The sequence below is a fragment of the Cynocephalus volans genome, chromosome 10 (genome assembly GCF_027409185.1).
Source record: "Cynocephalus volans isolate mCynVol1 chromosome 10, mCynVol1.pri, whole genome shotgun sequence".
NCBI lineage: Eukaryota > Metazoa > Chordata > Mammalia > Dermoptera > Cynocephalidae > Cynocephalus > Cynocephalus volans.
Genome location: NC_084469.1, coordinates 132017447 through 132041854, shown reverse-complemented (window position 1 = coordinate 132041854; position 24408 = coordinate 132017447). Strand labels below are relative to the sequence as shown.

General features: G+C 49.2%; 2 protein-coding genes across 2 annotated transcripts; one reads left to right on the top strand and one right to left on the bottom strand.

Annotated features, from left to right (window-relative positions):
• The first annotated feature begins 27 nt into the window (after positions 1-27).
• On the top strand, positions 28-14902 carry TSNAXIP1 (translin associated factor X interacting protein 1). Its single transcript, XM_063112142.1, has 16 exons — positions 28-137; positions 3625-3721; positions 8885-8997; positions 9145-9271; positions 10397-10490; positions 11197-11393; positions 11705-11840; positions 12471-12640; positions 12723-12882; positions 12956-13086; positions 13247-13372; positions 13510-13662; positions 13772-13881; positions 14046-14172; positions 14268-14374; positions 14574-14902. The coding sequence occupies exons 1-16, from the start codon at positions 91-93 to the stop codon at positions 14812-14814; spliced, it is 2136 nt and encodes a 711-aa protein (XP_062968212.1). The 5' UTR covers positions 28-90; the 3' UTR covers positions 14815-14902.
• A 163-nt stretch (positions 14903-15065) lies between these two features.
• On the bottom strand, positions 15066-21232 carry CENPT (centromere protein T). The gene is made up of 13 exons (XM_063112551.1): positions 21120-21232; positions 19727-19817; positions 19526-19613; positions 19315-19411; positions 19063-19199; positions 18884-18920; positions 18534-18668; positions 17204-17382; positions 16573-16902; positions 16226-16319; positions 15461-15637; positions 15268-15372; positions 15066-15189 (listed from the first exon to the last, which is right to left on the bottom strand). The coding sequence occupies exons 1-13, from the start codon at positions 21230-21232 to the stop codon at positions 15066-15068; spliced, it is 1707 nt and encodes a 568-aa protein (XP_062968621.1).
• Positions 21233-24408: the final 3176 nt, after the last annotated feature.

Below are 24408 nucleotides of genomic sequence, written 5' to 3'. Positions count from 1 at the left end.
GTAGCTGGGGCTCAGTCGCCATGGCGACGGGCTGTACACTACTACTGCTCCTCCGGCCGCTGGTGCTGGCTGCCCGCCTGCCTGAGGGTCATGGCCTCCCAGCAGCCGCAGTGCTCCAGCTTCTCGTCCATGTCGAGGTAGGCGCTGGCCGGGGTGAGGACGGAGAGGAGGGCTTGAGTACTTCCAGAGATGGAAATGGCACCTGATCCGACCTCTGCCCCTCCTGCTGGCCTCTTGTCCATGGGCCTGGGGCTCCACTCCCATAGAATCAGTGGGGCAGAAACAATTAGAATCTGGGCTGACTCAGCACAGTGAGGACGTTCCGTGCTAGCAAAAAGGCATGGGCTGGCCGGTTATCTCAGTTGATTAGAGCGAGGTGCTGATAACACCAAGGTCTAGGGTTCGATCCGTTTACCGGCCACCCGCCCTCCCCCATCAAAAAAGACAGGCGCACTTTATCATCAGTAGTAACAGCCAGCTTGTATGGAACACATTATGTGCCAAGTGCTTTACATTCCACATTTAACCCTCACAACGACTCCATGAGCTACTAACATCACCATTTTACAAATGAAGAAATAGAAGCCTGGAGAGTTAATGTGCTTTACACATGTTTATAAGTGATGGAGTTAAGATTTGAACCCAGTATGTCAGACTCCTGAATTTGAGCTCTTAGCCACAGAGATAAACTGCCTCTTCACCCACTGTTTGAGTTTATGACAAAACTGTTTGTCAGGGGGAGAAAAGGTGCTTGTTGAATTGCTGGCTGACTGTAAGCAACCCAGGCACATCCCACAGCTTCAGGGTGGCTTCCTGCCTTTATTTGGAAGTGCAGTCTGTGGGCACTGCGAAATATGACAAGCTTCATTGGCCAGGAAAACCACATATATGGATTAAAAAAATTTATTTGGCTAAATACCTTTCTAGCTTTGGGACCTCAGAAGAAGGCCCTTAAAGTTCTAGACTTTAATTTCTACATTTCAAACATGGGAATGATACAGCCCATCTCACATTGTTGGGAACATTTAGACAGATGCATGTGAAGCTCTTACCACAGCCCTTGTAAGTAATAGGCATTCAATAAGTGTTGAATGATGTAGTTTTTCCCCCTTCTACTTATTCCCAATGCAAAGAAAACCTGATCTCACCTAAATTTTAATCCTTCAGAGTCTGCTGCCTCCAAAAGTCCCCTAGAACAGGAAATGCCAATTTGATTATTTTATCCAGAGCTAAAATAAGTCTGCAAGAACCAGGCAGCAGGCTTGAGAAATAGAGTTGTTACCCAGCACAAGAATAATTTAGGAAACTGAAGTGATCTGTGAAAGGGATATGAAACAGACTCAGAAAGAGAATCTCAATCCAGTTTAAGAAGACAGCACAATGTAACTGCTGAGGCTGAATTTGGTGGCAGTACAAAACATCATTCATTCACCATATTCTTCATGCACCAGTATTTAGTGATATACATTACACCAGGTTCACTGTTTCTGTTAGAGACACAGTGTGAGTGTCCTCCTCTAGCTCCCCTTAGAGCAGGGCCAGGATGATAGAGAGGACAGACCTTAGCACTGTAGAACATGTCAGCAGGACCCTCTACAAAGACCTTCGAATTATGCATTTCTTTGGGGTAGGTTTCTCCTCCCCTATGGGCTTTTCTCCTTTCATGCTCATATCCCTGGCACAATGGTTGGTGGATGGAACTCAGCAGCTTGAATCCACTCAATAACAGGATACACCCCTGACAAACTACTGCCTGCTTTCAGTTAAATAATTTGAGTTTTCTCTACTTTTGGGGTAGAAATATAAATGTTACCCATTTCCTCTGAGGATTGGCAGAAAATATTTAATATAATGCTAAGGAAGCATCCTAAGCTTTTTGGATAAGTGTAGAGGCTCCACCAGGTGTCTCATTGTTTTGTTTTATTTTTCTTAAGTCTATTTTTTTGCTATTGTCTCCTTTGACATTCAAAACTAAAACATCTGTTGCCTGCTGAACTTTTCCATTTGGCAACTACTCGGGATTTGTAGAGTTCCCCAGTTTTCTTGCTTACCTTGCCTTTTGTGGTGGTTCCAGCATAAGAAAGAACAGAGTTTGGAAAATTGATTGTTCTTGATAGGAAGGTATTGATTTAATCCAGAGAGCAGATGGGGTTGAACTGCTGTATAATGTTGCTCTCCGAGACTGTCAAACCCATGCACATCTGGGCAGATCCCCTTTCTTCTCCATACCGGCTGCTTATTCCACATATTTTGCTCAAACTTGTCCAGTGTTGAGAGACAATAGAGGACTAGGATTTGGGGTGTTACTGCTCTGTGGAGTAGGACTGAGGAACCCTACAGGCAGGGTTTCCCGACTGGGTATATGTTAGTGCTCTCAACTTCCCTGGAATTTGGATGTTCCTAGTTCCATTTTTATGGACAAAGACACTGAGGTTCAGAGAAGTTAAGTAGAGGTCACCAGCTAGCAAGGGGAATGATCAGACAAGTCTATCTGACAGCATAAACCACACACCCTCACCCCATGGATTGCTTCCTCCTTTTATTCCACCTGGGCTTGCCTACCCACACGTAGCCCTCCCTGTTGACCCCCAAATACTTTCCTAGCTTGAGCAAGAATGGCTCTCCCAAGGGGCTTGGGCATTAGAGACCTCCTTAGAATCCACTTTTCTCGGGGCCGGCCCGTGGCTCACTCGGGAGAGTGTGGTGCTGATAACACCAAGGCTACAGGTTCGGATCCCATATAGGGATGGCCGGTTAGCTCACTGGGTGAGCGTGGTGCTGACAACGCCGAGTCAAGGGTTAAGATCCCCTTACCAGTCATCTTTAAAAAATAAAAAATAAAAAGAATCCACCCAACCTGTTATTATAATTAACATCTTTGCAGCTCCTTATAGTTTTTTGTTTTATTTTTTAATTAAGGATCCAAACCCGTGGCCTTGGTGTTATCAATACCACACTCTCCGGAGTGAGCCACGGGCCGGCCCGCTCCTTACAGTTTAAACGTTATTCTGCTATTTTGTATATCTCTTTCACTCTTATTTAAACATCACAACAATTCTATGAGATAGGCAAAACAAGAATTGTCTCCATTTCTTTATAAGGAAACTAGGCTGAATCACCCAAGGGAGATCCTGTTGGAATCCCAGATGTCAGCCCCTGGATGTAAGCCTCCAGTTACAGCCAGACTCACACCCCAGTTCCTGGACTGGACCCCAGACCCTGTGCTTCTTGTCCTACAGCACCTGCCTTTGGTATCACACTCCCAGAGTGTGCCAGAGTTATGCACATGAAACCATAATCCATCATCACAGCCATAGCTGAATAGTGTGAATGAAAGTGTAGGCCCGCAGGGTTTTCTGGGTTCGTGGTGAGTGTGTCCTGCTGCTGCAGGAGCTGGTGAGACTCTGGCAGTGAGAAGGAGGTTTCTGGGACTGTAGGAAAATGGTTTGGTCCCAGGGCCAGGGTCTTGCTTGGCAGCATCTCTGAGAATTCGGAGGCAATGCTGGGAAGACCCAGAGTCTGGCTCTTGGGGGAAAGAAGGCCATGCCTTGTGGATCTTGGATGCGGGGGGTCTCCCCAGTCTGGGCACTGTTACCCACCACCAGCTTCCCCTTCTCTGTGTAGAACACACCCACGGCCTTCAGTGACCATAGATGACTCCTTTCTCTCAGAAGCCAAGAGCAACCAGAAACGCAAGCTCTCTCAGAAGCAGAAGACGCTGGTTAGTGACAATGTCCTTTTGGAGCCCCAAATGTCAGCCCCTGGACCCTATCTATCTCTTTCTCTGCAACCTAAAAGCACCACCCACCTGAAACATGCCCACCAGAGTGGCTTCTTCCCAGTCAAGGGAGCATGCTCAAAGATGCCAGGCCCGCCAGGCTTTGGGGAGGAAATTTGTGCACGCTGGCAGCTTCTCATCTGAAAAGCCTTCCCAGACCTCCCTAGGTTAATATCAGCCTCTGCCCACGGACACCCTGTCCCTGCAGCTCAGCATTCTGGAGTGGACCTCATTCCTTCATCCAGCCTGCCATGGTCCAGGCACTGTGCTAGGTGCTGGGATGGGCACACCAGATCTGCCAAGGTCCTTTAGGGCTGCAACTGTTTCTTTTTGTCTTTATGGCCCTAGGGTCTGAGAGGGTGCTTGAGTGGTTGACACATGCTCCATAAATGCTTATGAGTGAAGGAAGGAGTGAAGGGATGTTACGCCATTGTGTTGTCAGCTCTGGGTTCCTCCTCCATTCCTGTTCTTTAAAGTTTTTTTATAAAAATGAATGTTGTCTTGTTAAGTACTCTTGGACTTTTATTAATATGATCATAGGATTGTTATTATTTAATCAGCAAACAGCCATTTTCCAAATGTCACAGAGAAACACATTTGAACAAACTTATATTTCCAGCTCGCAGTGGAGAACTGTGGGCTGTGTGGTGGTTTTCCTTGCGTGAGTGTGTCCCTTGTGGAAGATTTGGGAATACATGGGCCACACACTGTGAGGCTGGGGATTCCCAACACGGGGACCTGACTCCAGGAAAGGGAAGGGGGACAGTACGGACTCTTCGCGGAGGCCAGCGCAGCCCCCAAGACCCGAAGACTTGGGAGGAGCTCTGACCCCTTCCCCTCCCCGCTCAGCTGCCACCTACTGCATGGACCTGGGGCCAGGTTCTTTGTCTCCTTCTCCTCCGCAGCAACGGAGATGCCGGTCTTAACCGCCAGGGGTCGTTATTCTCTCCCGCCGTCCCCTCGGGGCCGCCTTCCCATTTTCACCTGCAGGGGGAAGCGGAGAGCCCGGAGCGCCCGGGAACACAGTGTTCCAGCCACCCGCCGGGGGAGGCCTTCCCCACCTGTTAATACCCGGCCCAGACGTGGTCCCGGCTGCTGGTTCTCCAGTTTCCACTCGCCTCGGACTTCCGAGTAGGGTGACCATGTTTTCTCCCGGCAGAAACAGCAGATAGAACATGAAGGCTGGACTTCTGAAAGTCTGAAACACTTATTAACTTACCAGGGTTAGGTACTGCTGTGACAACTTCCCAAATGTCCACCAAGGTTATTTTGCTCCTTTATAAAAATCACATCAATTTTGATAGTCTTTCAAAAAAGGTGTTCTAGCTAGATTTTGTTTTATTATTTTTTGGTGGCCGACCAGTACTGGAATCTGAACCCTTGACCTTGGTGATGCAACAACCCATGCTAACCAGCTGAGCTGACCAGCCAGCCCCTGATTTTTGTTTGACTTTTCCCATTTTTCCTGAATGTCTATTTATATATTTGTTTCCTGATTCTTTTTTTTTTTTTTTTTTTTTTTGTCGTGACCGGCACTCAGCCAGTGAGTGCACCGGTCAGTCCTATACAGGATCCGAACCCGCGGCGGGAGCGTCGCCGCGCTGCCAGCGCAGCACTCTACCAAGTGCGCCACGGGTTCGGCCCTCCTGATTCTTTTTTTAATTGATAGTTCTTTTCCTTTTCAAGCAACCAGAGGTATCCTTCCTTAAGGGTTTCTTTCCTAATAATGAAAGTATTTTAAGCAATTAAAATAAATGCCTTGGCTGGTTGGTTAGCTCAGTTGGTTAGAGAGCAGCTATAACACCAAGGTCACCAATTAGGATCCCTGTACCAACCAGCTGCAAAAAATAGAAAAATAAAATAAATCCTTTGTGAGTGCTGCTCTAACTATGTTCCAAACATTTTGAACAAGTTATTTTAACATTCTTTTCTATAACATGTTATAATTTAAGTAATAAGTAGATCAGGGAGAAATATGAACTTATTTTTAAGTTTCTAAATGGTTATGTATTTTAGAGGTATATTTATATTGTCAGTTTCTATTTTCATTATGTAATACCACCAAATGCAAGGTATATAGTTTCTGGTTTAAAAATGTGTTAAGACCTTATCTGTGTCCTGTCAATATGATTATTTTTTGTTTATGTTAAAAGACTGTTCTTTATTTCCATTTAATGCATGTTATAATTCTGTTCATCTGTCATTATCAATTATATTACCCCTAGCATTAGTGTCTTTCACCTTTCTCTGCTTGATGTAGCTTATCCTTATAAGAGGGCTTTAAACTCTTTTTTTTTTTTTTTCCTAAAGATGACCGGTAAGGGGATCTTAACCCTTGACTTGGTGTGGTCAGCACCACGCTCACCCAGTGAGCGAACCGGCCATCCGTATATGGGATCCGAACCCGGGGCCTTGGTGTTATCAGCACCGCACTCTCCCGAGTGAGCCACGGGCCGGCCCCGGGCTTTAAACTCTTTACTACAATTCTGTTTCATCTTTTTCCCCTATGTTTTCATTTATTCAACAAATATTTGTTGACACCTACTATATGGCAGGCACTGGAGATACAGTGATAAACAAGACAGACACAGACTCTTGATGAGAGAAGATGGGGATATTATGATTGGAAAGTTCAGGGGGGACTGGCCTGGGAAGGGTGTCAGGGAGGACCCCTGAAATCTCAAGGGTGAGTAGTCAGGATAGGGCATGTGCAAACACATATACCCAATGAGAACTGACTTAGTTTTTAGTATGACTTTCACCCATGCTAAATTATTGTGCTTCCTCATATATTTATTCTATAATATTTACTGAGTGCTACTTAAGACTGTGAAGAGTGTACAGTATAATGCCATCGCTTCTGGAGGTACAGAGATAGGTCAACCCAGTGCCTCCTCAAGAGACTGGAGTCCTCCCTGGGACCTAGCAACAAAGCTAACTTATGTACTTTCTATAAATATTTCAGGAACAAATGAATGATCCCAAGATTGAGACAAAACATGTACAGAACTAACTAAATGCAGTAGAAAGGGCCATGCAAAGAGAGTCCAAGGAGACAGTGGAGTTTTCCACACTGGGAGCATCAGGAGCCAATTTCCATTAGCCTGGAATGTATCCTAGAACCTGGATATGTGGAGCATGGGAGGGAGGCCTGGCCTCTCCATCCCAGAAGAAACTGGAGGCTGGGCTCAGGGCCACAGATGGGGCTTTTCAAGTAATCCAAGATTCTTTAAAATTTGAAGGTGATTTATGCTCGTTGCAGAAAATTTTGAAAAATGCACAGTTATACAAAAATAATCACCCATGATCCTATCACTAGAGAATAATAATTGCTGATAGCCTTTTGGATTATTTCCTCCATCTTTTCTGGTCTTCCATTTTATTTTATGTGCTTATTCCCTAATTTCAGGCTTTACTTAACCCTTAGAGCTATATCATTAGTATATTTCCATGTTAAGCCTCTTTGTAAATATTTCATGGCTACATCACAATCTTCTGTTATTAGACACCTAGGAGTTTTCTAATTTTCCCACAGTCATAAGTAAGGCTTTGAGGACTGCCCTCATGTGTGAAGCTGCTAGTCCATCTGTCTCCCTTTGCATTAGCTACCAGACTCCTTGCCCCAGACCTTGGCCTCAGCCTCAGTTGGCCTGTTCTCCTTGGGCATTGGCCTCTGTTCATAGCTCCTTAAAACTGCTGTGTTCCTGAGGTGTTGGTAGTCTTTGCATGCCCCCCCCCCACCCAGAGTGACTTCAGCTCCTCTCTTGCACTCATTTGAGCTTTACTGAACATCACTGACATTATTACCTCCTCCTCTGAGATGACAAACCTTCCTAGGTCCCCTCCTGTCAGGGCCCCCCTATCCTCCAGTAACGTGCATTGGCTTGTCACTACATGTTAACTTATAATTATCAATTCATTTGTCACCCCACACCCATCCTACCCCCAGCTTCCCTCATGACCCTAGAATCCAGCAGGGACCAGGATGGACTATGGACCCAGAAATGTTTGATGAACAAATGAAAGACCAGGGCCAGCCCGTGGCTCACTCGGGAGAGTGTGGTGCTGATAACACCAAGGCCACGGGTTCGGATCCCATATAGGGATGGCCGGTTAGCTCACTGGGTGAACGTGGTGCTGACAACACCAAGTCAAGGGTTAAGATCCCCTTACCGGTCATCTTTAAAAACAAACAAACAAAAACAAATGAAAGACCAAATGGATGAAACCCTAGAAGTGGGCTGCACTGGATCAAAGGGTCATATTTTTTCTTCATGCTATTAGTATGTGAAAGGTTAAAAAACAAGTCCATACATACTACTGCTTCCTACCACATGCACTTACCCCTGCTCAAGATTCAAAATGAGATCCCATTGCCAGGGAATCCTCACCTATCTCTCTCTCTCCCGGGGTTTACAGCCCAGTCTCTTCCCAGGGTCCACAGCTCACAGGCTGCATCTCTATAGTTCTAGCTGTTCATCAGTACCAGCTTGAGGCTGGGCCTGCCCTCCTTTATCTTTGTCTCTTTAGCTGGATTGTGCTGTGGGTGCAAGGGCTGGGTCCTTCCTGGTGCTCACATCTGTTTTCAATATTCAATATTCACTGACATACCTACAGAAGAGAAAAGCTCACCTTTACTGAGTTCCTAGCAAATCACACACTATGCTTTCTTATTGCATCCTCACATCAATAGTGTGATGGAGACTACCATCATCCCCATTTTACAGATGTGGAGACTGAAGCTCAGAGAAGTTAAGCCTGTGGTCACACAGCTAATAAGGGAGATCTAGGATTTAACCCAAGCTCTCTCTAACTCAGGAACTCACAGTCTTAATTATGAACCATATTAAGAGATGTTTGTTGAAAACATCAGGAATGAGGGCTGGCCAGTTAGCTGACTTAGGAAAGCATGGTGCTCATAACACCAAGGTCAAGGGTTCAGATCCCTGTACTGGTCAGCTGCCAATAAACCAAAAAAAAAAAAAAAAAAAAAAAAAAAAACCAAAAAAACCCTACAGAACATCAGGAGTGGGGAAGGAGGAATAGAAAAGAACATTAGGAAGGGGAGCAATGTTGCATGGTAACCCCACCTGTCTCTCCCTGCAGCTCTTTCAGTTCCCCATGGGCAGCCACCTATCCCCATGGCCCACATATACCAGTGGCCAGACCATTCTGCCAAATCGAAAGCCTTGTTCATGTGACTACCGGAACCGAACAAGGTAAGCTAGGGTCCACCTGATCGTGGGTGGGCTGGTGTAGATTGGGCATTGGGCTGGGAGACAGGGCAGGGGTGTGTGCTGCCCCAGAGCGAGGGTGCAAGGGCCCCGTAGCATGCTCATCACATCTCAACCCACCATCCTCTGCAGTAGCTGGCAGCAGCAGTCCTTCAGCACCACCAAGCCCAGGTATCTGGAGCAGCTAGAGAATTATTTACGTAAGGAGCTTCTCCTGCTGGACATGGGCACGGATTCTACCCAGGAGCTGAGGCTGCAGGTCAGAGACACAGAATAAGTGTGGGAAGAAACCTCACCTACCAGGACTGAGCACTTCAGACCTTCAGAAGAGACTGGCTTCTCCCAACTCTTCTGGGTCTCCATCCCTGAAGAGAAGCATGTCAAAAGCCAGTGACAGAGCCAGTGAGCAGTAGGCAAGGCTGAAGTGTGGAGCCAAAACTCTCCTGAGGTTTGAGTTTCCTCACCTGAGTCAGGTGGACTGGATGCTTTGTCCAGTCCCTTCAGCTTTGGGATCCTCAGTGCCCAGCTTGGGTCCTTGGACACCAGTGAATGGAGCCTCAGTCCTGGCAGTTGGGTGAGCAGGGGTCATACAGTGTCCACCAGCCCAGTGGCAACAGCCCCAGGTTTGATGAACTAGCCCAGATGCATAGAGAGAGAGAACTAGATGCAACTCAGATTCTGATACATATCAGGAAGAGAATCACCAAATCTTTGCTCCAATAGGGATGATGACAGAGAATCCCTGACTTCTGACTTATTCACTGACTGAAGCATTTACTGAGTGCTGGCTGCATGCCAGGCCCTGGGCTGGGGCCTTACATACACTCTCACAAGCAGAAGGTACCTCACCTACAATAAAGCAGAAGCTCAGAGAGTGAGGCTGGGATTCAAACTTGGGGCTGATTCCAGAGCCTGTACTCCTTCCAGTAAGCAATGCTGCCTCCAAAAATCTCCTGTATGTCCAAGTAGGACAGGAGACCACAACCGCAGTTGGAGTCAGAAAGCAAGGCTAGAACCTTCAGTCTCCTCCTGCTCTAACAGATGGGGAAGGGATGCAGGTGAGAGGCCAACTGAGGCAGGGTCTGGAAGGCAAGAGGCTGGCTGCCTGAAGAGCCAGAGAGGGGGCTCAGGCATAGAGTGGGAGGTCTGGCCCACTGTGGTCCAGCAGGCCTCAGAAAACAATACCACAAGAGGCCTTCAGAGAATTGTCCCCCAGCCCCGTGGCACTGTGAGAGACCCGAGTGGTACCCTGGGCATTTACTTGAATATGGGCTACCTGGCAGCCTCATGCTGGAATATTTTTAAGCTCAGTAAAGAAAAACATAGGACTCCACTGAGGTGGCAGCTATAGGTCAGGAGGTGACAGGTCCCCTTTTCTTGCTAGCCTTACAGAGAGATCTTTGAGTTCTTCATAGAGGACTTCAAAACATACAAGCCATTGCTATCCTCCATCAAGAATGCATATGAAGTGATGCTCGGTAAGAATGCAGCTCCCTTCCTGGGCCCAGCCTAGAAGGAGCACAGAAGATCCTATTCTGACCTTCTGGAGCTCCACAGCAGGGCTGGGGCAGCTGCTGACTGGGCCTTGAGGTCACCAATCCCTGCTCGAACTTTTTTGCGTACACTGTTCTGTGATAGGGCACCTGACCACCTCCCATCCTGGAGAAGCTTGGTGGGGCAGTATCTATAGGAAAAAGAGTGAACCCCAGGGGAGAGCAAGTATCTCTGGGAAGTGAGGAGGCTCCCCCCACCAGGTTCAGGAGGTACAGATCATGATGCAGGTGCAGGACTAAAGGCTGTAGGGGAAAGGCCATACGAAAGACCCTGGTCCTCGGGCCGAGCCTGTGGCGCACTCGGGAGAGTGTGGCGCTGGGAGCGCGGCAATGCTCCCGCCGCGGGTTCGGATCCTATATAGGAATGACCAGTGCACTCACTGGCTGAGTGCCGGTCACAAAAAAAAAAAAAAGAAAGAAAGAAAGACCCTGGTCCTCATCTCAACTCTGCCCCTGGCTTAAAAGCAAACACAGGAAGGCCTGAAGCAGGGGCCGTGACTTTGAATGAGGCATGCATAGATTCCTGGAGTTTGCAAGTGACGTAGCTACTCACCCATGACCTTAGGATCTGTATCTCCGGCTGTTTGTTCTCCATGGCCCCAAAGGGACTCTCCCTCCCATCCCTGCTTAGCCCACCAAAGGGAGAAGATTCGGGCTCTGGAGCCCCTGAAGGCCAAGCTTATCACTGTGAATGAGGACTGCAACGAGAGGATCCTGGCCATGAGGGCTGAGGAGAGATACGAAATCTCCATGCTCAAGAAAGAGAAGATGAATTTGCTAAAACTCATTGACAAAAAGAATGAGGAGAAGATCTCATTGCAGAGTGAGGTGAATAGAAGTGGTGTGGTGACCAAGCCCCTGAATTCCTGCCCCACCTGCCACAGGGGTGACCTTAAGGCCTTGGAGCCACCACCTCCCCCCAGACCCCCTGCTACCTCCATCCTCTACCTGCCTGCTTGGCTCAGCACAGACTTTCTCCACAGGAGGTGGCATGGGCACCTTGATGGAGTCTCAGGAATGGCCAGTCTCCTTCTTCTAAGCCCTGATGGGCCACCAGCACCCAGCCCATCCCCTGTGGTGACTAGCTACACACAGGGGTCCAGAGGCAGCCCTTGACCACACAGCCACCTTCCCAACAGGTAACCAAACTGAGGAAGAACTTGGCTCAAGAGTACCTGCACTACCTCAGTGAGCGAGATGCCCGTAAGATCCTCATTGCAGACCTGAATGAGCTACGGTACCAGCGGGAGGACATGTCACTAGCCCAGTCCCCAGGTAAGCCTGAGTTGGGTTTCTCTCCTACTTTGAGGTACTGGAGAGGAGTCTGGCTCTCGCCTCTCACCCCCATTCATTCAGCATTTCATGCCCATTCATGATGGGAGATGTCCCTGTCACCACCTGGGGCTTTGGATCTTCTGAGCTTAAAAGTCATAGGATCATTGTTTGAGATTGAAAGTCGTAGGATCAGGGCCAGTCCACGGCTCACTTGGGAGAGTGTGGTGTTGATAACATCAAGGCCACGGGTTCGGATTCCTATATAGGGATGGCCGGTTAGCTCACTTGGGAGAGCGTGGTGATGACAACACCAAGTCAAAGGTTAAGATCCCTTTACCGGTCATCTTTTAGGAAAAAAAAAAAGTCGTAGGATCTTTGTTTAAGTAGGAACATTGTTGGCAGCTGAGGCAGCCTAGACTTCCTGTGGGCTGGACAGGCCTGGTACCCCATGTCCTGGACTTCTCTACTTAAGCCTGAAACCCTAGGCTGGTGGCACTGTGGCCAAGATCCAGGGAATCCCAAGCAGGGAGGGCAGAAGGACCTTAAGCATCCCCCAAGGGGTACACTAACCCAGCCCTGGGCTATAAGCCCCAGAGCCACGGTGACATGGGCTGGTGGTTCTCCTGGCAGGCATCTGGGGGGAGGACCCCGTGAAGTTAACACTGGCTCTGAAGATGACTCGGCAAGACCTGACCCGTACACAGATGGAACTCAACACCATGAAGGCCAACTTTGGAGATGTGGTACCCAGGAGGGACTTCGAAATGCAGGAGAAGACCAATAAGGACCTTCAGGAGCAGGTGCTTGATGGGCAGGCAGGGCCAAGCAGGGCCAGGCAGGGTCATGCAGGTGGGCAGGTAGGACCAATCACCTTGCCCACAGTTGGACAGCCTGAAAGCTGACTATGAAGAGGTCCGCAAGGAGCATGAGATTTTGCTGCAGTTGCACATGAACACACTGAAGGAACGGGACCAGTTCTTTTCTGAACTGCAGGAGATTCAGCGCACCTCCACACCTCGGCCTGACTGGACCAAGTGTGAAGGTAATAATGGCCATTGAGGCCCCAGGACCTGCTGAAGTGCATGATCTGGACTCCAGTTCCCTCTCCCCACCAGATGTGGTGGCCGGGGGCCCAGAGCGCTGGCAAATGCTGGCCAAGGGCAAGAACAGTGACGAGCTGGTGGATGTGCTTCTGGAGGAGATTGGCGAGGGGCTGCTCCGGGAGAAAGACTTCTTCCCTGGTCTGGTAGGGAGTCCCTGGGAGGGAGGTTTGGGCCAGAGTCAGAACACCAACATCTTGCTGCTGAGGAGACTTGAGATTCTGGGGGAACCATCTGGGGCTGTTCCTTGCTTACGGGTAGGGCAATAGATGGGCCCAGAGATGAGCTGACAGCCCTCCATTCTAGGGCTATGGTGAAGCCATCCCTCCTTTCCTTCGGTATGATGGCCTTGTGGAGAACAAGAAACCAACCAAGAAGGATGTGGTAAACCTCCTCAAGGATGCCTGGAAGGAACGTCTTGCGGAGGAGCAGGTCAGATCTCACTAGCCACATTGGCCCAGTGTGGCCTTCAGATCGAGTTCTCCAGGTGGCCCCCCTCAAGATGCTATCAGGGAGGTGGACCAACTGACCCTAGGGCAGGCTGACCATGCATTCTCCCCAACCTGCAGAAGGAGAAGTTCTCAGATTTCTTCTTTAATTTCCTGGAGCGTCGCTTTGGGCCCAGTGATGCAATAGCCTGGGCTTACACCATTTTTGAAAATATCAAGCTCTTCCGTTCCAATGAGGTCATGAGTCAGTTTTATGCAGTCTTGATGGGAAAGGTGAGCTTGGGCCCTTGGGAAAAGAGAAGGGTCTTTCTCTCCAGTGTAGCCCAGCTCTGTCGCCACCACTCCACAAAGCAGCAAGTTAGTGAATGCTTCCCTCTCTTAGAGGAAGGAGAGTGTGTATGTCAACCAGACGGAGACAGTAGCCCAGCTGCTGAAGGAGATGACAAATGCTGACAGTCAGAACGAGGGGCTACTAAACATGGAGCAGTTCAGGTGAGAGGCCAGTCCAGGCCACCCCAAACTCCTGAGGGTCTGCAGGGAAAAAGGGAGCCTGGTGGGAATAGCCACAACCTCGACACTCACTAGCCTTTTAAACACTAGTGGGGATGGCTGGGCAGGCCTCAGCCAGGCCTGTTGGTCCTCATGTCTCCCCGCAGCACTATCCTCAGGAGTACATTCCCTCTGAAGAAAGAGGAGCAAATTCAGGAGTTGATGGAGGCAGGTGGCTGGCATCCCAACAGCAGCAATGCAGACTTGCTCAACTACCGTTCATTGTTTACGGAGGTAGGTGATGGGTCTGGGAACTCACCCAGCCCCTGCCCTAGCCTTGGCTGGACCCTAGCCAATGTGCCCTCACCCTGCCCTGTGGCCCCTCCTAGGACAAGGAGGGCCAGAGTGAGCCCTTTGTACAAAAGCTGTGGGAACAGTACATGTGTGAGAAGGATGAGTACTTACAGGAGATAAAGCAGGAGCTGGGCCTGGAACTGTGAGTGACCCTGGGGCCCTCTGATGCATTCATCCATAGGCGAGTCCCACAGGCTGGGCCAAAAGGTGGCATCTCAAGCCCCTGCATCTTCCTGTGCACTAAGCAAGCTACTGGGCAATATATACTGTTCAAGCCTGACAGAAAGGAGGGTACCTTGGAATCTGGGGTTAAGGCCTGTCTCTCTTTTCTTGTGGGACAGCCGTGATGAAGTGACCCTACCCAGGTTGCGTGGGGCCCTGATGAACATCGATCCGAGCATGGACAAGCAGACTCTGAGCACCTATATGAGCCAGGCCTTCCAGCTCCCCATGTCAGAACTGCCAGAGGAGGGTGACGAGAAGGAAGAGGGCATTCTGACATGGCTCTGCACTGCATTGGAACGGCTTCAGGTGGCTGACGTCAGGCGCATGGGGCCTCGAGAGCCAGAACCTGCAAGCTAGGACCACCGTGGACAGCCTAAGTGCTCCAGTGTTGCTAACCCTGATTTTAGTATAAAATTGTTTGTCTGAACCCAGGTCCTTCTCCAGGCTGTGCTGGGGAGTTGGGGGAGGGGGTCCTAGGACATGCACCAAAATGCAGAATATTCTGTTTATGACACTTTATTTATGCTGGGGGATGGGAGGAGTCCTGGAGGAAGATGTGGGACAAAGGGGTCCCTAGTGGGGACAAGGCAAGTGTTGAGGCCTGGCCACTACTGGGCAGGGAAGACGGAGTTTCCACTGAATGCACAAGGGATGAGCAGCTGCCGGTACTCCAGGGGAAGATGCCGCTCCACAAGTACGTGCAGTGAGACTTGGTCGGTGACCAGGCCCTGCCTTCAGGAGAGGAAGAGAAGGGACAGAGGGAATCAGCACCAGCACTCCCACACCCAACACCTCCCTTCCCCCACTCACCGTCGCATCAGCAGCTCCAGGTCTTCCGGTTTCACAGTCTTGCGGCCAGCATGAGCAGCAAATACCTCCAGATCATCGCAAAGATGCTGGAAATACTTATCTAGGCTGCCAAGAAGGTTGGGATAGAGCAGACTGAACAGTCTGTTCATGACCTGAGGGGCTCCTCTTCCACCCCCAGGTGTCCAGAACTCACCATTTCTCCACCATCTCAAGAGCCCTTTTCTCCACGGGCATCTTAGCATAGAAGCTAAAGAGTTTCACATAGTGGCTCAGTCCACCCCTGTAGGGATCTTGACGGGGTCTGGTGCTAGTGGTTCGGGGCCTAGGGGGAAGCCTGGCCAACAGAGGCTCCATAGGCTCTGAAGATAAGCTGGAGGCAGGAGTGGACAGAGGTAGATGAACTACTGCTTGAAGAGGCCTCTATTCAAAGAGAAGTCTTGCTGACTCCTGCTGAGACTGGGGACTGTGTGCTCTCTGGCCAGCATGGACCAGAAGCTCCAACTATCTCTATTGAGGGGCAGTGGGGTCAGGGACCACCATTTCCATGGGGCCCTGCTCCTCCACAGTCTGGACCCAATGTCTTAGCCCAGCCTCATACACATTGGTACTTGCTCAGGCCCATGACCCTGAGGCCTCAGAATAGACATTCTCTCCTCTTAGTCCTCAGCTGCCTGTCCTGATTCTGCTAATCCTCCTCCAGGAAGCCTTCTTTGACTATATACTGACCTAGGCACTTCCCCCTCACCCAAGCTCCTCTAAGCCCCTGGAGGCAAGCACCAGGATGACAGATATGCTCTCCATGAGCCCTCCCCAGCCCAACTCCGGGTGCTTTGATAGGTAATCATCTGCATACCCGTGGGAAGAGGGATGATCCTGTGTGCACACGGTACCCAATGCCAACCTCAGTGCCTGCCCACTTCCCAAGAGGCCCAAGAGGAACACGGTCATGAGATCTTACACTGCAGCACCAGGTGGTGGGGCTGGCTCAAGAAACTGTCGAAGTCGCTTGACCTGGAGAAACTTCGAGGACTTAGAGACCAACTCTTGACTTACTGCAGAGGAAGGGCAAAGTCATAGGGGGCTCAGGCCTAACCATGTCACCCAGCCCTGCAGGTCCATGGTCTCCTTGCTCTGTTTCTCAAGGGCCCCACCTAGCTCCAGCCAAGCAAGTGCCCCTCAGAGTCTCCCTGACCCCTTAATACCACCAGTGCCCAGAAACACAACCCAAGCAAGCCCCTTCTGTGTGCCAGAGCCTGAACACAGCTGTCACCACTCACCCCCTGATCCCTGCACTGAGCCTCTTACCTATCCTGCCGGAGGTGTCGTCATCCCCTGAAGATCCTTCTAGCTCCTCAGCCTCAACAGCCCCCTGGGATCTCTCTGCTTCTGTTACCTCGGTGTGTCCCTCAGGCTTTTCTGCCCTGGCAGGTCCTTGTCCTCCTGTTGCCTCCTTCACTTCACTCACGTTCAAACCTTCTTCTTCCATCCTTTTCACTGCCTCCTTACCAAATCCATCCTGTAAGGGCTCTACTCCATCTTCTGCAGAGATATTACTGCTGGTGTTCAGGAAGCCCAGAGCCAGGGCATCAACCTCCTCTTCCTTTCCTGACAGAAACTGGGCTGGTTTCCTAGGGCCTGAACGAAGGGGAGAGAGTATAGGCTGGAGAAACAGCAGGCCAAGCCTGTAGCTCTGAGAAGGGTGAAGATGGAGTTGCGAACCCAGCCCTACCCACTGAGGAGACAAAGCCAAGAGTAGCACCAGGGCACAGATTTGGAGTCTTCTGGCCTAACACTGACTCTCTCTCCTCCTGTGGAGGAGAGACCCACAGCCAGGTGGCTCTGGGGACATACAGATGGGTCTGAGGAGGGAAAACTACCGGCGCCAACTGTCACCCAAGCTGAGCTTGGCTCCTGGCCACCCATCCCACATACTCACTGTTGCTCTGCAACTGTGAGTTGCTCTGCCCACTGCTCTGTGTCCTGCGACCAATGGTCCTTTCAGCATCTTCAGCCCCAGTGCGAGAGGAGTGGTGCAGGGAGCAAGAAACACTGGGGGAGCAGCTAACCAAGGGCTGGGAGAAGGGCTGAGTGTCCTCCAACATGACGTCCCTTGGCAGAGTAGTAACAGGGGTTCTGAGGCTGTCACCTGGAGATCAAGCACCAGCTGGCACTCAGTGTATTCCAGGCCCACCTGCTGTTGTTACCCAGAGTTACTACAGCCTGGGCAGTGGGCCCCATGGGTCTGCCCCAAGTGGCCTTCAGAGAGAGAAGACAATCTAGCACTCTAAGCCTTATTTCTCTTCCATAGCTCTCCTTGCTTACATTCCTGCTCCTTAGCTGGCATTTCCAGGTGCCATGGGTTAAATGTGTCCCCCCAAAATTCATGTATTGGAAATTTAATCTCCACTGTAACATTGTTAAGAAGATGAAAAATCCTATTATGGTCATTGAAAGGTGGGGCCTGTAAGAGGTGATTAGATTGTGAAGACTGTACCCTAATGAATGGATTATTCTGTTAATGGTTTAATGGATGGTCACTATTGTACTTAGGAGGGCTTTATAAGGACAGAGAGTGAGAAGCTTAGCTCACTCTTGCTCAGCCCTTTCTTGCCTTGTGATACCCTGAATTGCTGTGGAGAGTCACCAAGAACAAGGCCTTCACCAGATGTACCCGGGACTGTGGATTTACCAGCCTCTAAAACTGTGACAAATAAATTTCATTTTTAATACATTACCCAGTTTCAGGTATTCTGTTATAAACAACAGAAACAGACTAATACACCATGCCTCCACAGCTGTCCCCCTTATGCCCTAACTGCTCACCCATGTCTTTACTCTCCACTTCTCACTCTACTCCCTCTGCCCAGAACCCTCCTCTTATTCTGGTGAACTTATCTTCTGCAGTCAGGCTCTCAGGTCAGCTCTGATTGGCCAGCTGATCCTGAAACCTGGCCCTTTCCAACCTTCCAACAAGCTTCAGCCACCATGCCACACCCTTTTCTACCTTCAGCCCTACAGCTCCTCAAAAATAGGGGGTCCTAGGAGACACTAAGGGACTAAGACTAGGCCCCACCAAGGCAAGGGGCACCTTGTGGTAAGAAAGTAGAAACTCGTCGTAGACCTACTGGCCTGGCTCACTCACTGTCCCTGACTGCACTGAGAGGGGAGCAACCCTGGACTCAGCAGCACTTTCTATCTATCGCAGGGAGATACTTTTCCCCAAATGCCAGAAGGGAGAAACCTTAACCTTACCTGGAGGAGCTGAAGCCAAAGAAGTACCTCGCACATCCTGCAAAAAGGCACTCACATTTACAGCTCGGCGGGTGGGAGGTCTGCGGGCCAAACCAGGCCTCCGCACTGACTGTGGCTGAAGAGGTGTGGCAAAGGTCAGGTTGAGGGAGCTGGTAGGAAGGAGGAGGCAAAGGAAAGTCAGGTACCTGAGGTCCAGTTTTTCCAGATGATTTCCCCGTCTACCCCAGGACTCTCATCTCTTAGAAAGCAGCAATCAAGCTGTGAGGCTAAAACTGGCAGGAAGTAGTACTGCCAGATTCCATCTCAGTCAGCACCTCCCTCCCCAAGCCTCTTCTCTACCAACCCCCAGAATAGGCAACAGCACCTGGTGAGGGACGAGGCATTAGCATTCCCATGAGGCTCTGTCAGTGACCGGCAAAAGGATGTAAAAAGAAGAAACCATGGTAAGTTACCCAAGCCCATGAGAGCCCTCTCTCGAGCCTCCTCAGCCTATCCAGAGGACAGGAGGGAGACGGTAGTGAAAGGTGGTATCCAGGGCCTCACCTTGGGAGAGAGGCAGCCCCTGGTCTATGCCCTGCTGAAACATCGACAGTCTCAGCCTCTGCTTCCTCCTGCCAGTGACCAGCAGACCTGGAGCCAGGGTTGTGGGGGGTTCAAGCTCAGGAAGTTGCAGCTCCAGGCTACAAGGATAGAGCTTATTTCAGACAGGCCAGAAAGCCCAATTCTGGCTTTTGGGGCCCCCAAAAGGCTCCCTGACCAGAGCTGCCCACTCCAAGGGGAGAGTTCACTGTGTACCTGCCCCGACTGCTTTCCCGTCTGGAGGGCTGGACCCCCTGCAGTGCTGGCACTGGCTTCACTACTGACTTTGGCATTAGGATGGAAGATTCTGGTGCTGCAGAAAGACCAAGGAGAGGGTGTGGCTGACAGAACAGGCTGCCCGGAATGAGGGATACCACAGGACTGGTGTTGGACTGGTACCTAACTCTGCCAACGGGCCAGCACTCACCAGTTAGTAGGATGTTCTTCAGCAGAGTCCGAGGTGTCTGTCCCTCCAGGTGTCCACTGGCTTGAACACAGGCCAATCTGCCAACAGACTAAGGGCAAAAGCACCAAGCAACCAGTCTGTTCATTTGCCTTGAGATTCCCTCAACATGGGCTCCAGAGAAGAGCCAGACCTCAGGGTCCCCTCAAGGCAGCCAGCACTTACCTTGGCTCCATGGGAATGCCATCTGGCAGTCGTCTTTGTTTGGCCGCTCAGCCTCCTGGAGGAAGGTGTTTCAAGCAGGGCTCTTTGGGCACTGTGTAAAGACCAGCAGCTCTCAGAATTAAATAGGAAGTTGCGGGGCTAGAGGATACAGAGAAATGCCTTCATCAGGGGTCTTAGTCTAAAGCCAGGGACCCAGAAAACACTTGCCCCTCCCATCACCCCTGTTTCCAGCCCTATGTCAACAGGGGTGTGGATATAGGGGAGCCCTGGAGTATGGGAAGAGAAATGGAATATGATCGACCCAGCCAGAGAGAGGGGCCGAGGAAGGTTTGACACAGGTAACGTCGGCAGAATCATAAAAGATAAGTAGGAGTTAGCTACATACACAGAGGTGCAATTGGAAGAGTATCCATTCCAGACATTAAAATAACAACTCTAGAATGATATTTAAGTACTTTTTTTTTTTTCTTAAAAAGAAGACCAGAAAGGGGATCTTAACCCTTGACTTGGTGTTGTCAGCACCATGCTCATCCAGTGAGCTAATCGGCCATTCCTATACAGGGATCCAAACTCATGGCCTTGGTGTTATTAGCACCACAATCTCCCAAGTGAGCCACAGGCCGGCCCAATATTTAAGTACTTTTAAACCTTTTAAGTACTTGTCAGGGTTTGACAGCAACCTCCACATGCGTCACCGGAGCCCTAGTCTCTCCAGCCCAATCCCTAGCAGATTCCAGAGTCACATAAACATTCCCTGGGCACAGCTCCCACCTCATCACGCATTGGTCTAAAACCTATAATGAATGCTTCCCATTCCCTATAAAGGAACTGCACTATCCCAGTCTGGCAGATGCCAACTTCTGCACCCGGAGCTCACCACAGTCCTCACCCTCTGACACTCCCACCAAGTCAGGCCAAGTCCCCTGCTCCCTACAAAGCATCTTTCCAGTTCCTGCCTCCGACTTTGTCCAGGTTGCGCTCTCTAGTTCCTTCCCCATCTTCCAGCTGGGAGCTACAGAGACAATAGGACAGAATGTGTAGCGAAGGTAGGGAGGCAGAAGTTCAGGGAAGATGCCTGGACACACCCTGGGCTTGTTTAGGAGGAAAGGAGCCTGGAGAACAGAACAGAGGGTCAGATTCTGAGCGCCCATCCTTCGCCTCCAGAAGCCTACTCCCAGACTCCGGCCCAGTCGGGCTACTTGGAGCCCCAGAGGTGGGGGCACAAACAGCTAAGCCGAGCCCGGCTAAGGGAGTGGAGCTAGCTCTCAGAGTCCTGGGCTCTGCTCCTCTCTGAGACTCAGTTTCCCTCTCCAAACAGAGTCGGAGCTGCCCACCCAGACCCTACCCCCCAGTCCCTTAGTTGCTTATGTACTCGGGCAACGCCCTCACTTACCCAGTTCGAGCACTGCGGGGTCGCCGCGGAGTGCGAGGGTCCGCTGTATCCAGTACGCGCCGCAGCAGGGTACGCGGCGTATGATTGCTGTCGGGACTGCGGCTGTCCGCCATGGCCTCAGCCAACCGCTCAAGCACTTTAAGTGCTGCGTTCCCGCCGCCGTATTTAAGGTAATTCTCGCGATGCTGCGCACAGCCCCACGGGAATTGTAGTTCTCGCCCTACCCCTGCGCGCTGTGTGTACATTGGTTGTTGCAAACTACCGCTGCTTTGGAGGCAGCGTTACCTGGGCGTGAACTTGGGCAAATGTAAACAACCAGTCCAAGTTTAGGTTTCCTCATCTGTAAATTGAGAATGACACTCACCTGATAAGGGGCTTGTAATGATTCAAGGAGTTAATGCTTAACTGAGGGGCTGACACATAGTAAGCCAGGGCATCAATAAATAGCAGTCGCTATTTTTAGAATGCCTCTCATTCCCATCTCCCTCTCCGAAGATAAGGAGAGACACTAAAGCCAGGAAAAATAATTTTATCCTATATGTGACCCGGTCAGATTTTCATTTGCAAAGATGGTTCTGTCTATAGGATCTGTATGTATCAGAAGAGACCAGGTTGCAGGCTCCAAAGCTAATGGGCTGTTTGTGATACAACGCAGATGTTACGATCTCCAAACATATGCAATTTGAGATGAATTCTGGCTCTCAAAAGTTCTGTTAATGCTGGAGATGCTTATTCTGATAGCTCTTACCATGTTTTTCACCAATCGACAGGCCCTCAATCTTTCTTGGTTTTTTTTACATTTTATTTATGTATTTATTCATTTTAAGTTTTGATGGCAACTGAATTAGAACTTGGTTTATGAGTCTCAGTGGAGTTCTTTTTGCCAGAATCTCCTCCTAGATCAGGGGTAGTTTCAGATACTTGAGACAGGCGTGGGCATATTTGTGCTTGTTAAAAAATGAATCAAAGAAAAAATTGTTTCCCAGAGTAAAAGAACTGTAGAGGAAAAGCATATCGATATTACTTGTCATTTAGATCTGATCTCTGTGTTATCTGACTAATTTGCTAGCCCTTTGCGGATACAGTTCCATGGTCACTATCAACCACCTATATGCAGTTTTTATTTATTTATTAGTAAAACCTTAAACTGGAGGGCCAGCCCATGGCTCACTTGGGAGAGTGTGGTGCTGATAACACCAAAGCCACGGGTTCAGATCCCATATAGGGATGGCCGGTTAGCTCGCTGGCTGAGAGTGGTGCTAACAACACCAAGTCAAGGGTTAAGATCCCCTTACCGGCCATCTTTTTGTTGTTGTTGTTGTTGTTGTTGTTGTTGTTGGTTTTTCGTGACCGGCACTCAGCCAGTGAGTGCACCGGTCATTCCTATATAGGATCCGAACCCGCGGCGGGAGCGTCGCGGCGCTCCCAGCGCAGCACCCTACCGAGTGCGCCACGGGCTCGGCCCCTTACCGGCCATCTTAAAAAAAAAAACAAAAACACCTTAAACTGGATAATATGGAAAAAACACAAAAATTTTTCAAAATAGTTTGGAACACAACCTTCAGTCTTTGCACAATATTATTCTGTGTTCACATAATTAAACTTTATATTTATTACTACTTGTTTAAAGAAAACAACAAAAAAACGTTGGGGTGAAGTGAGGGAGAGAGCAGTGAGAGATGGCAAGGGCCAGACTATGTGGTATGTTACAGGCTCTGGGAAAGAGTTTGGACATTATTCTAAATGGAATAGGAAGCCACTGGAGGGATTTAAGCAGAGGCATGATGTAATCAGATTTTCTTTGGCAGTCATGTGAAGAACAGATTGTAGGGGAGGCAAGATTGGAAGCAGAGAGACACGTGATGAGGTTCTTGCCTTTCTCCAGAGGTGACAAGATAGAGAGTGAGCAGGATGGTGGGGGTGGGGAGAAAGCCAAATATTCCAGATATGCTCTGAACGTAGAAGATTAAGTGTAGATTATAGGTGATTTTATGTATTGAAAGGCAGTGTCTTGTCGAGTATAATCTTCAATGCTCTGTGCATGAAAAAATTATATCTATAACATCAAAGTCAAGGGTTCAGATCCTCATTCCAGCCAGCTGCCAAAAATAAAAAAAAGAAATTATATCAATTTGAGCAAGGTGAGTCTTTTTTTTTTTTTTAAGGTTACTGGTAAGGGGATCTTAACCCTTGACTTGGTGTTGTCAGCACCATGCTCACCCAGTGAGCTAACTGGCCATCCCTATATGGGATCTGAACCCGGGGCCTTGATGTTATCAGCACCACACTCTCCCAAGTGAGCCACGGGCTGGCCCTGAGCAAGGTGAGTCTTGAAGCAGCAGGTAGGAGCCGAATCATAACAGTAACTGTATGACAATGAAAATACATAATAACAGATACAATGATCTTTTGCCGAATTTTATCTCTATTACACACGTTTATAAAAAATTAAACATGTGCACTCATAATATACCACTGTGTAAATGATTCACCTAAATGATGCACATCTTTTACTAAGCGCTACACACATCAGATCTCTGAATTTGAAGGGGTTCAAGCTGTGGATCTCAGCTGCATAGACCAAGAGGAATGGCACTTTCTCAGTTACAGGTCAGTGAACACCACACAAATAACCAAGGATCACATTGGTTGTAAACAGAAATGCAATGGTAATGTCTGGGTGTTGGGACTAGAAAAAGTTCTTTTTTTCTCATTGTCCTGTATTTTTCTAAAACATTTTAGGCATCGATCCCCTTTATAATAAAGGACAACAAACTAAAATAATCATAGTAGTTAACCTGGAGAGTTATTTTTTCTTTTGCAAGCTTTTCAATACCCTGATCTATTGTTTTTATATCAAGTCATTATAAATAAAATATACTAGGGGCTTCCATTTCATATCTGTAAACTGTTATCAGGAGAGAAAAAATGAGAAGGGAGAATTAGAAGAAAAGGTGAGGAAAAGCAACAAAAAGTGGGAGAAAGGGAGAAGTGAGAAAAAGTGGGCTAGTTTGCAGGTAATTCCTGGACTACCTGGCTCCTCCCTGGTTTTCCACAACCTCTCTCTCTTTAAAACATTTTCCCTCAAAGAAGTCAAGGATGGGAGTAAGTGTCTTGTTACAAAGCACATCATTTGCTTGACTCCCTTCTAACAGTTCCCGGTCGCCTGCAGAATAAAATCCCAAATCCTTTCACACGGCCCAGTTTGGTATCTTTCCGTGCTTCTACTACCCTGGCCGCCCCCTTCCAGGCTCTTTAAGGAGGAGCCTCGCTCCTTCCTGCCTCAGGG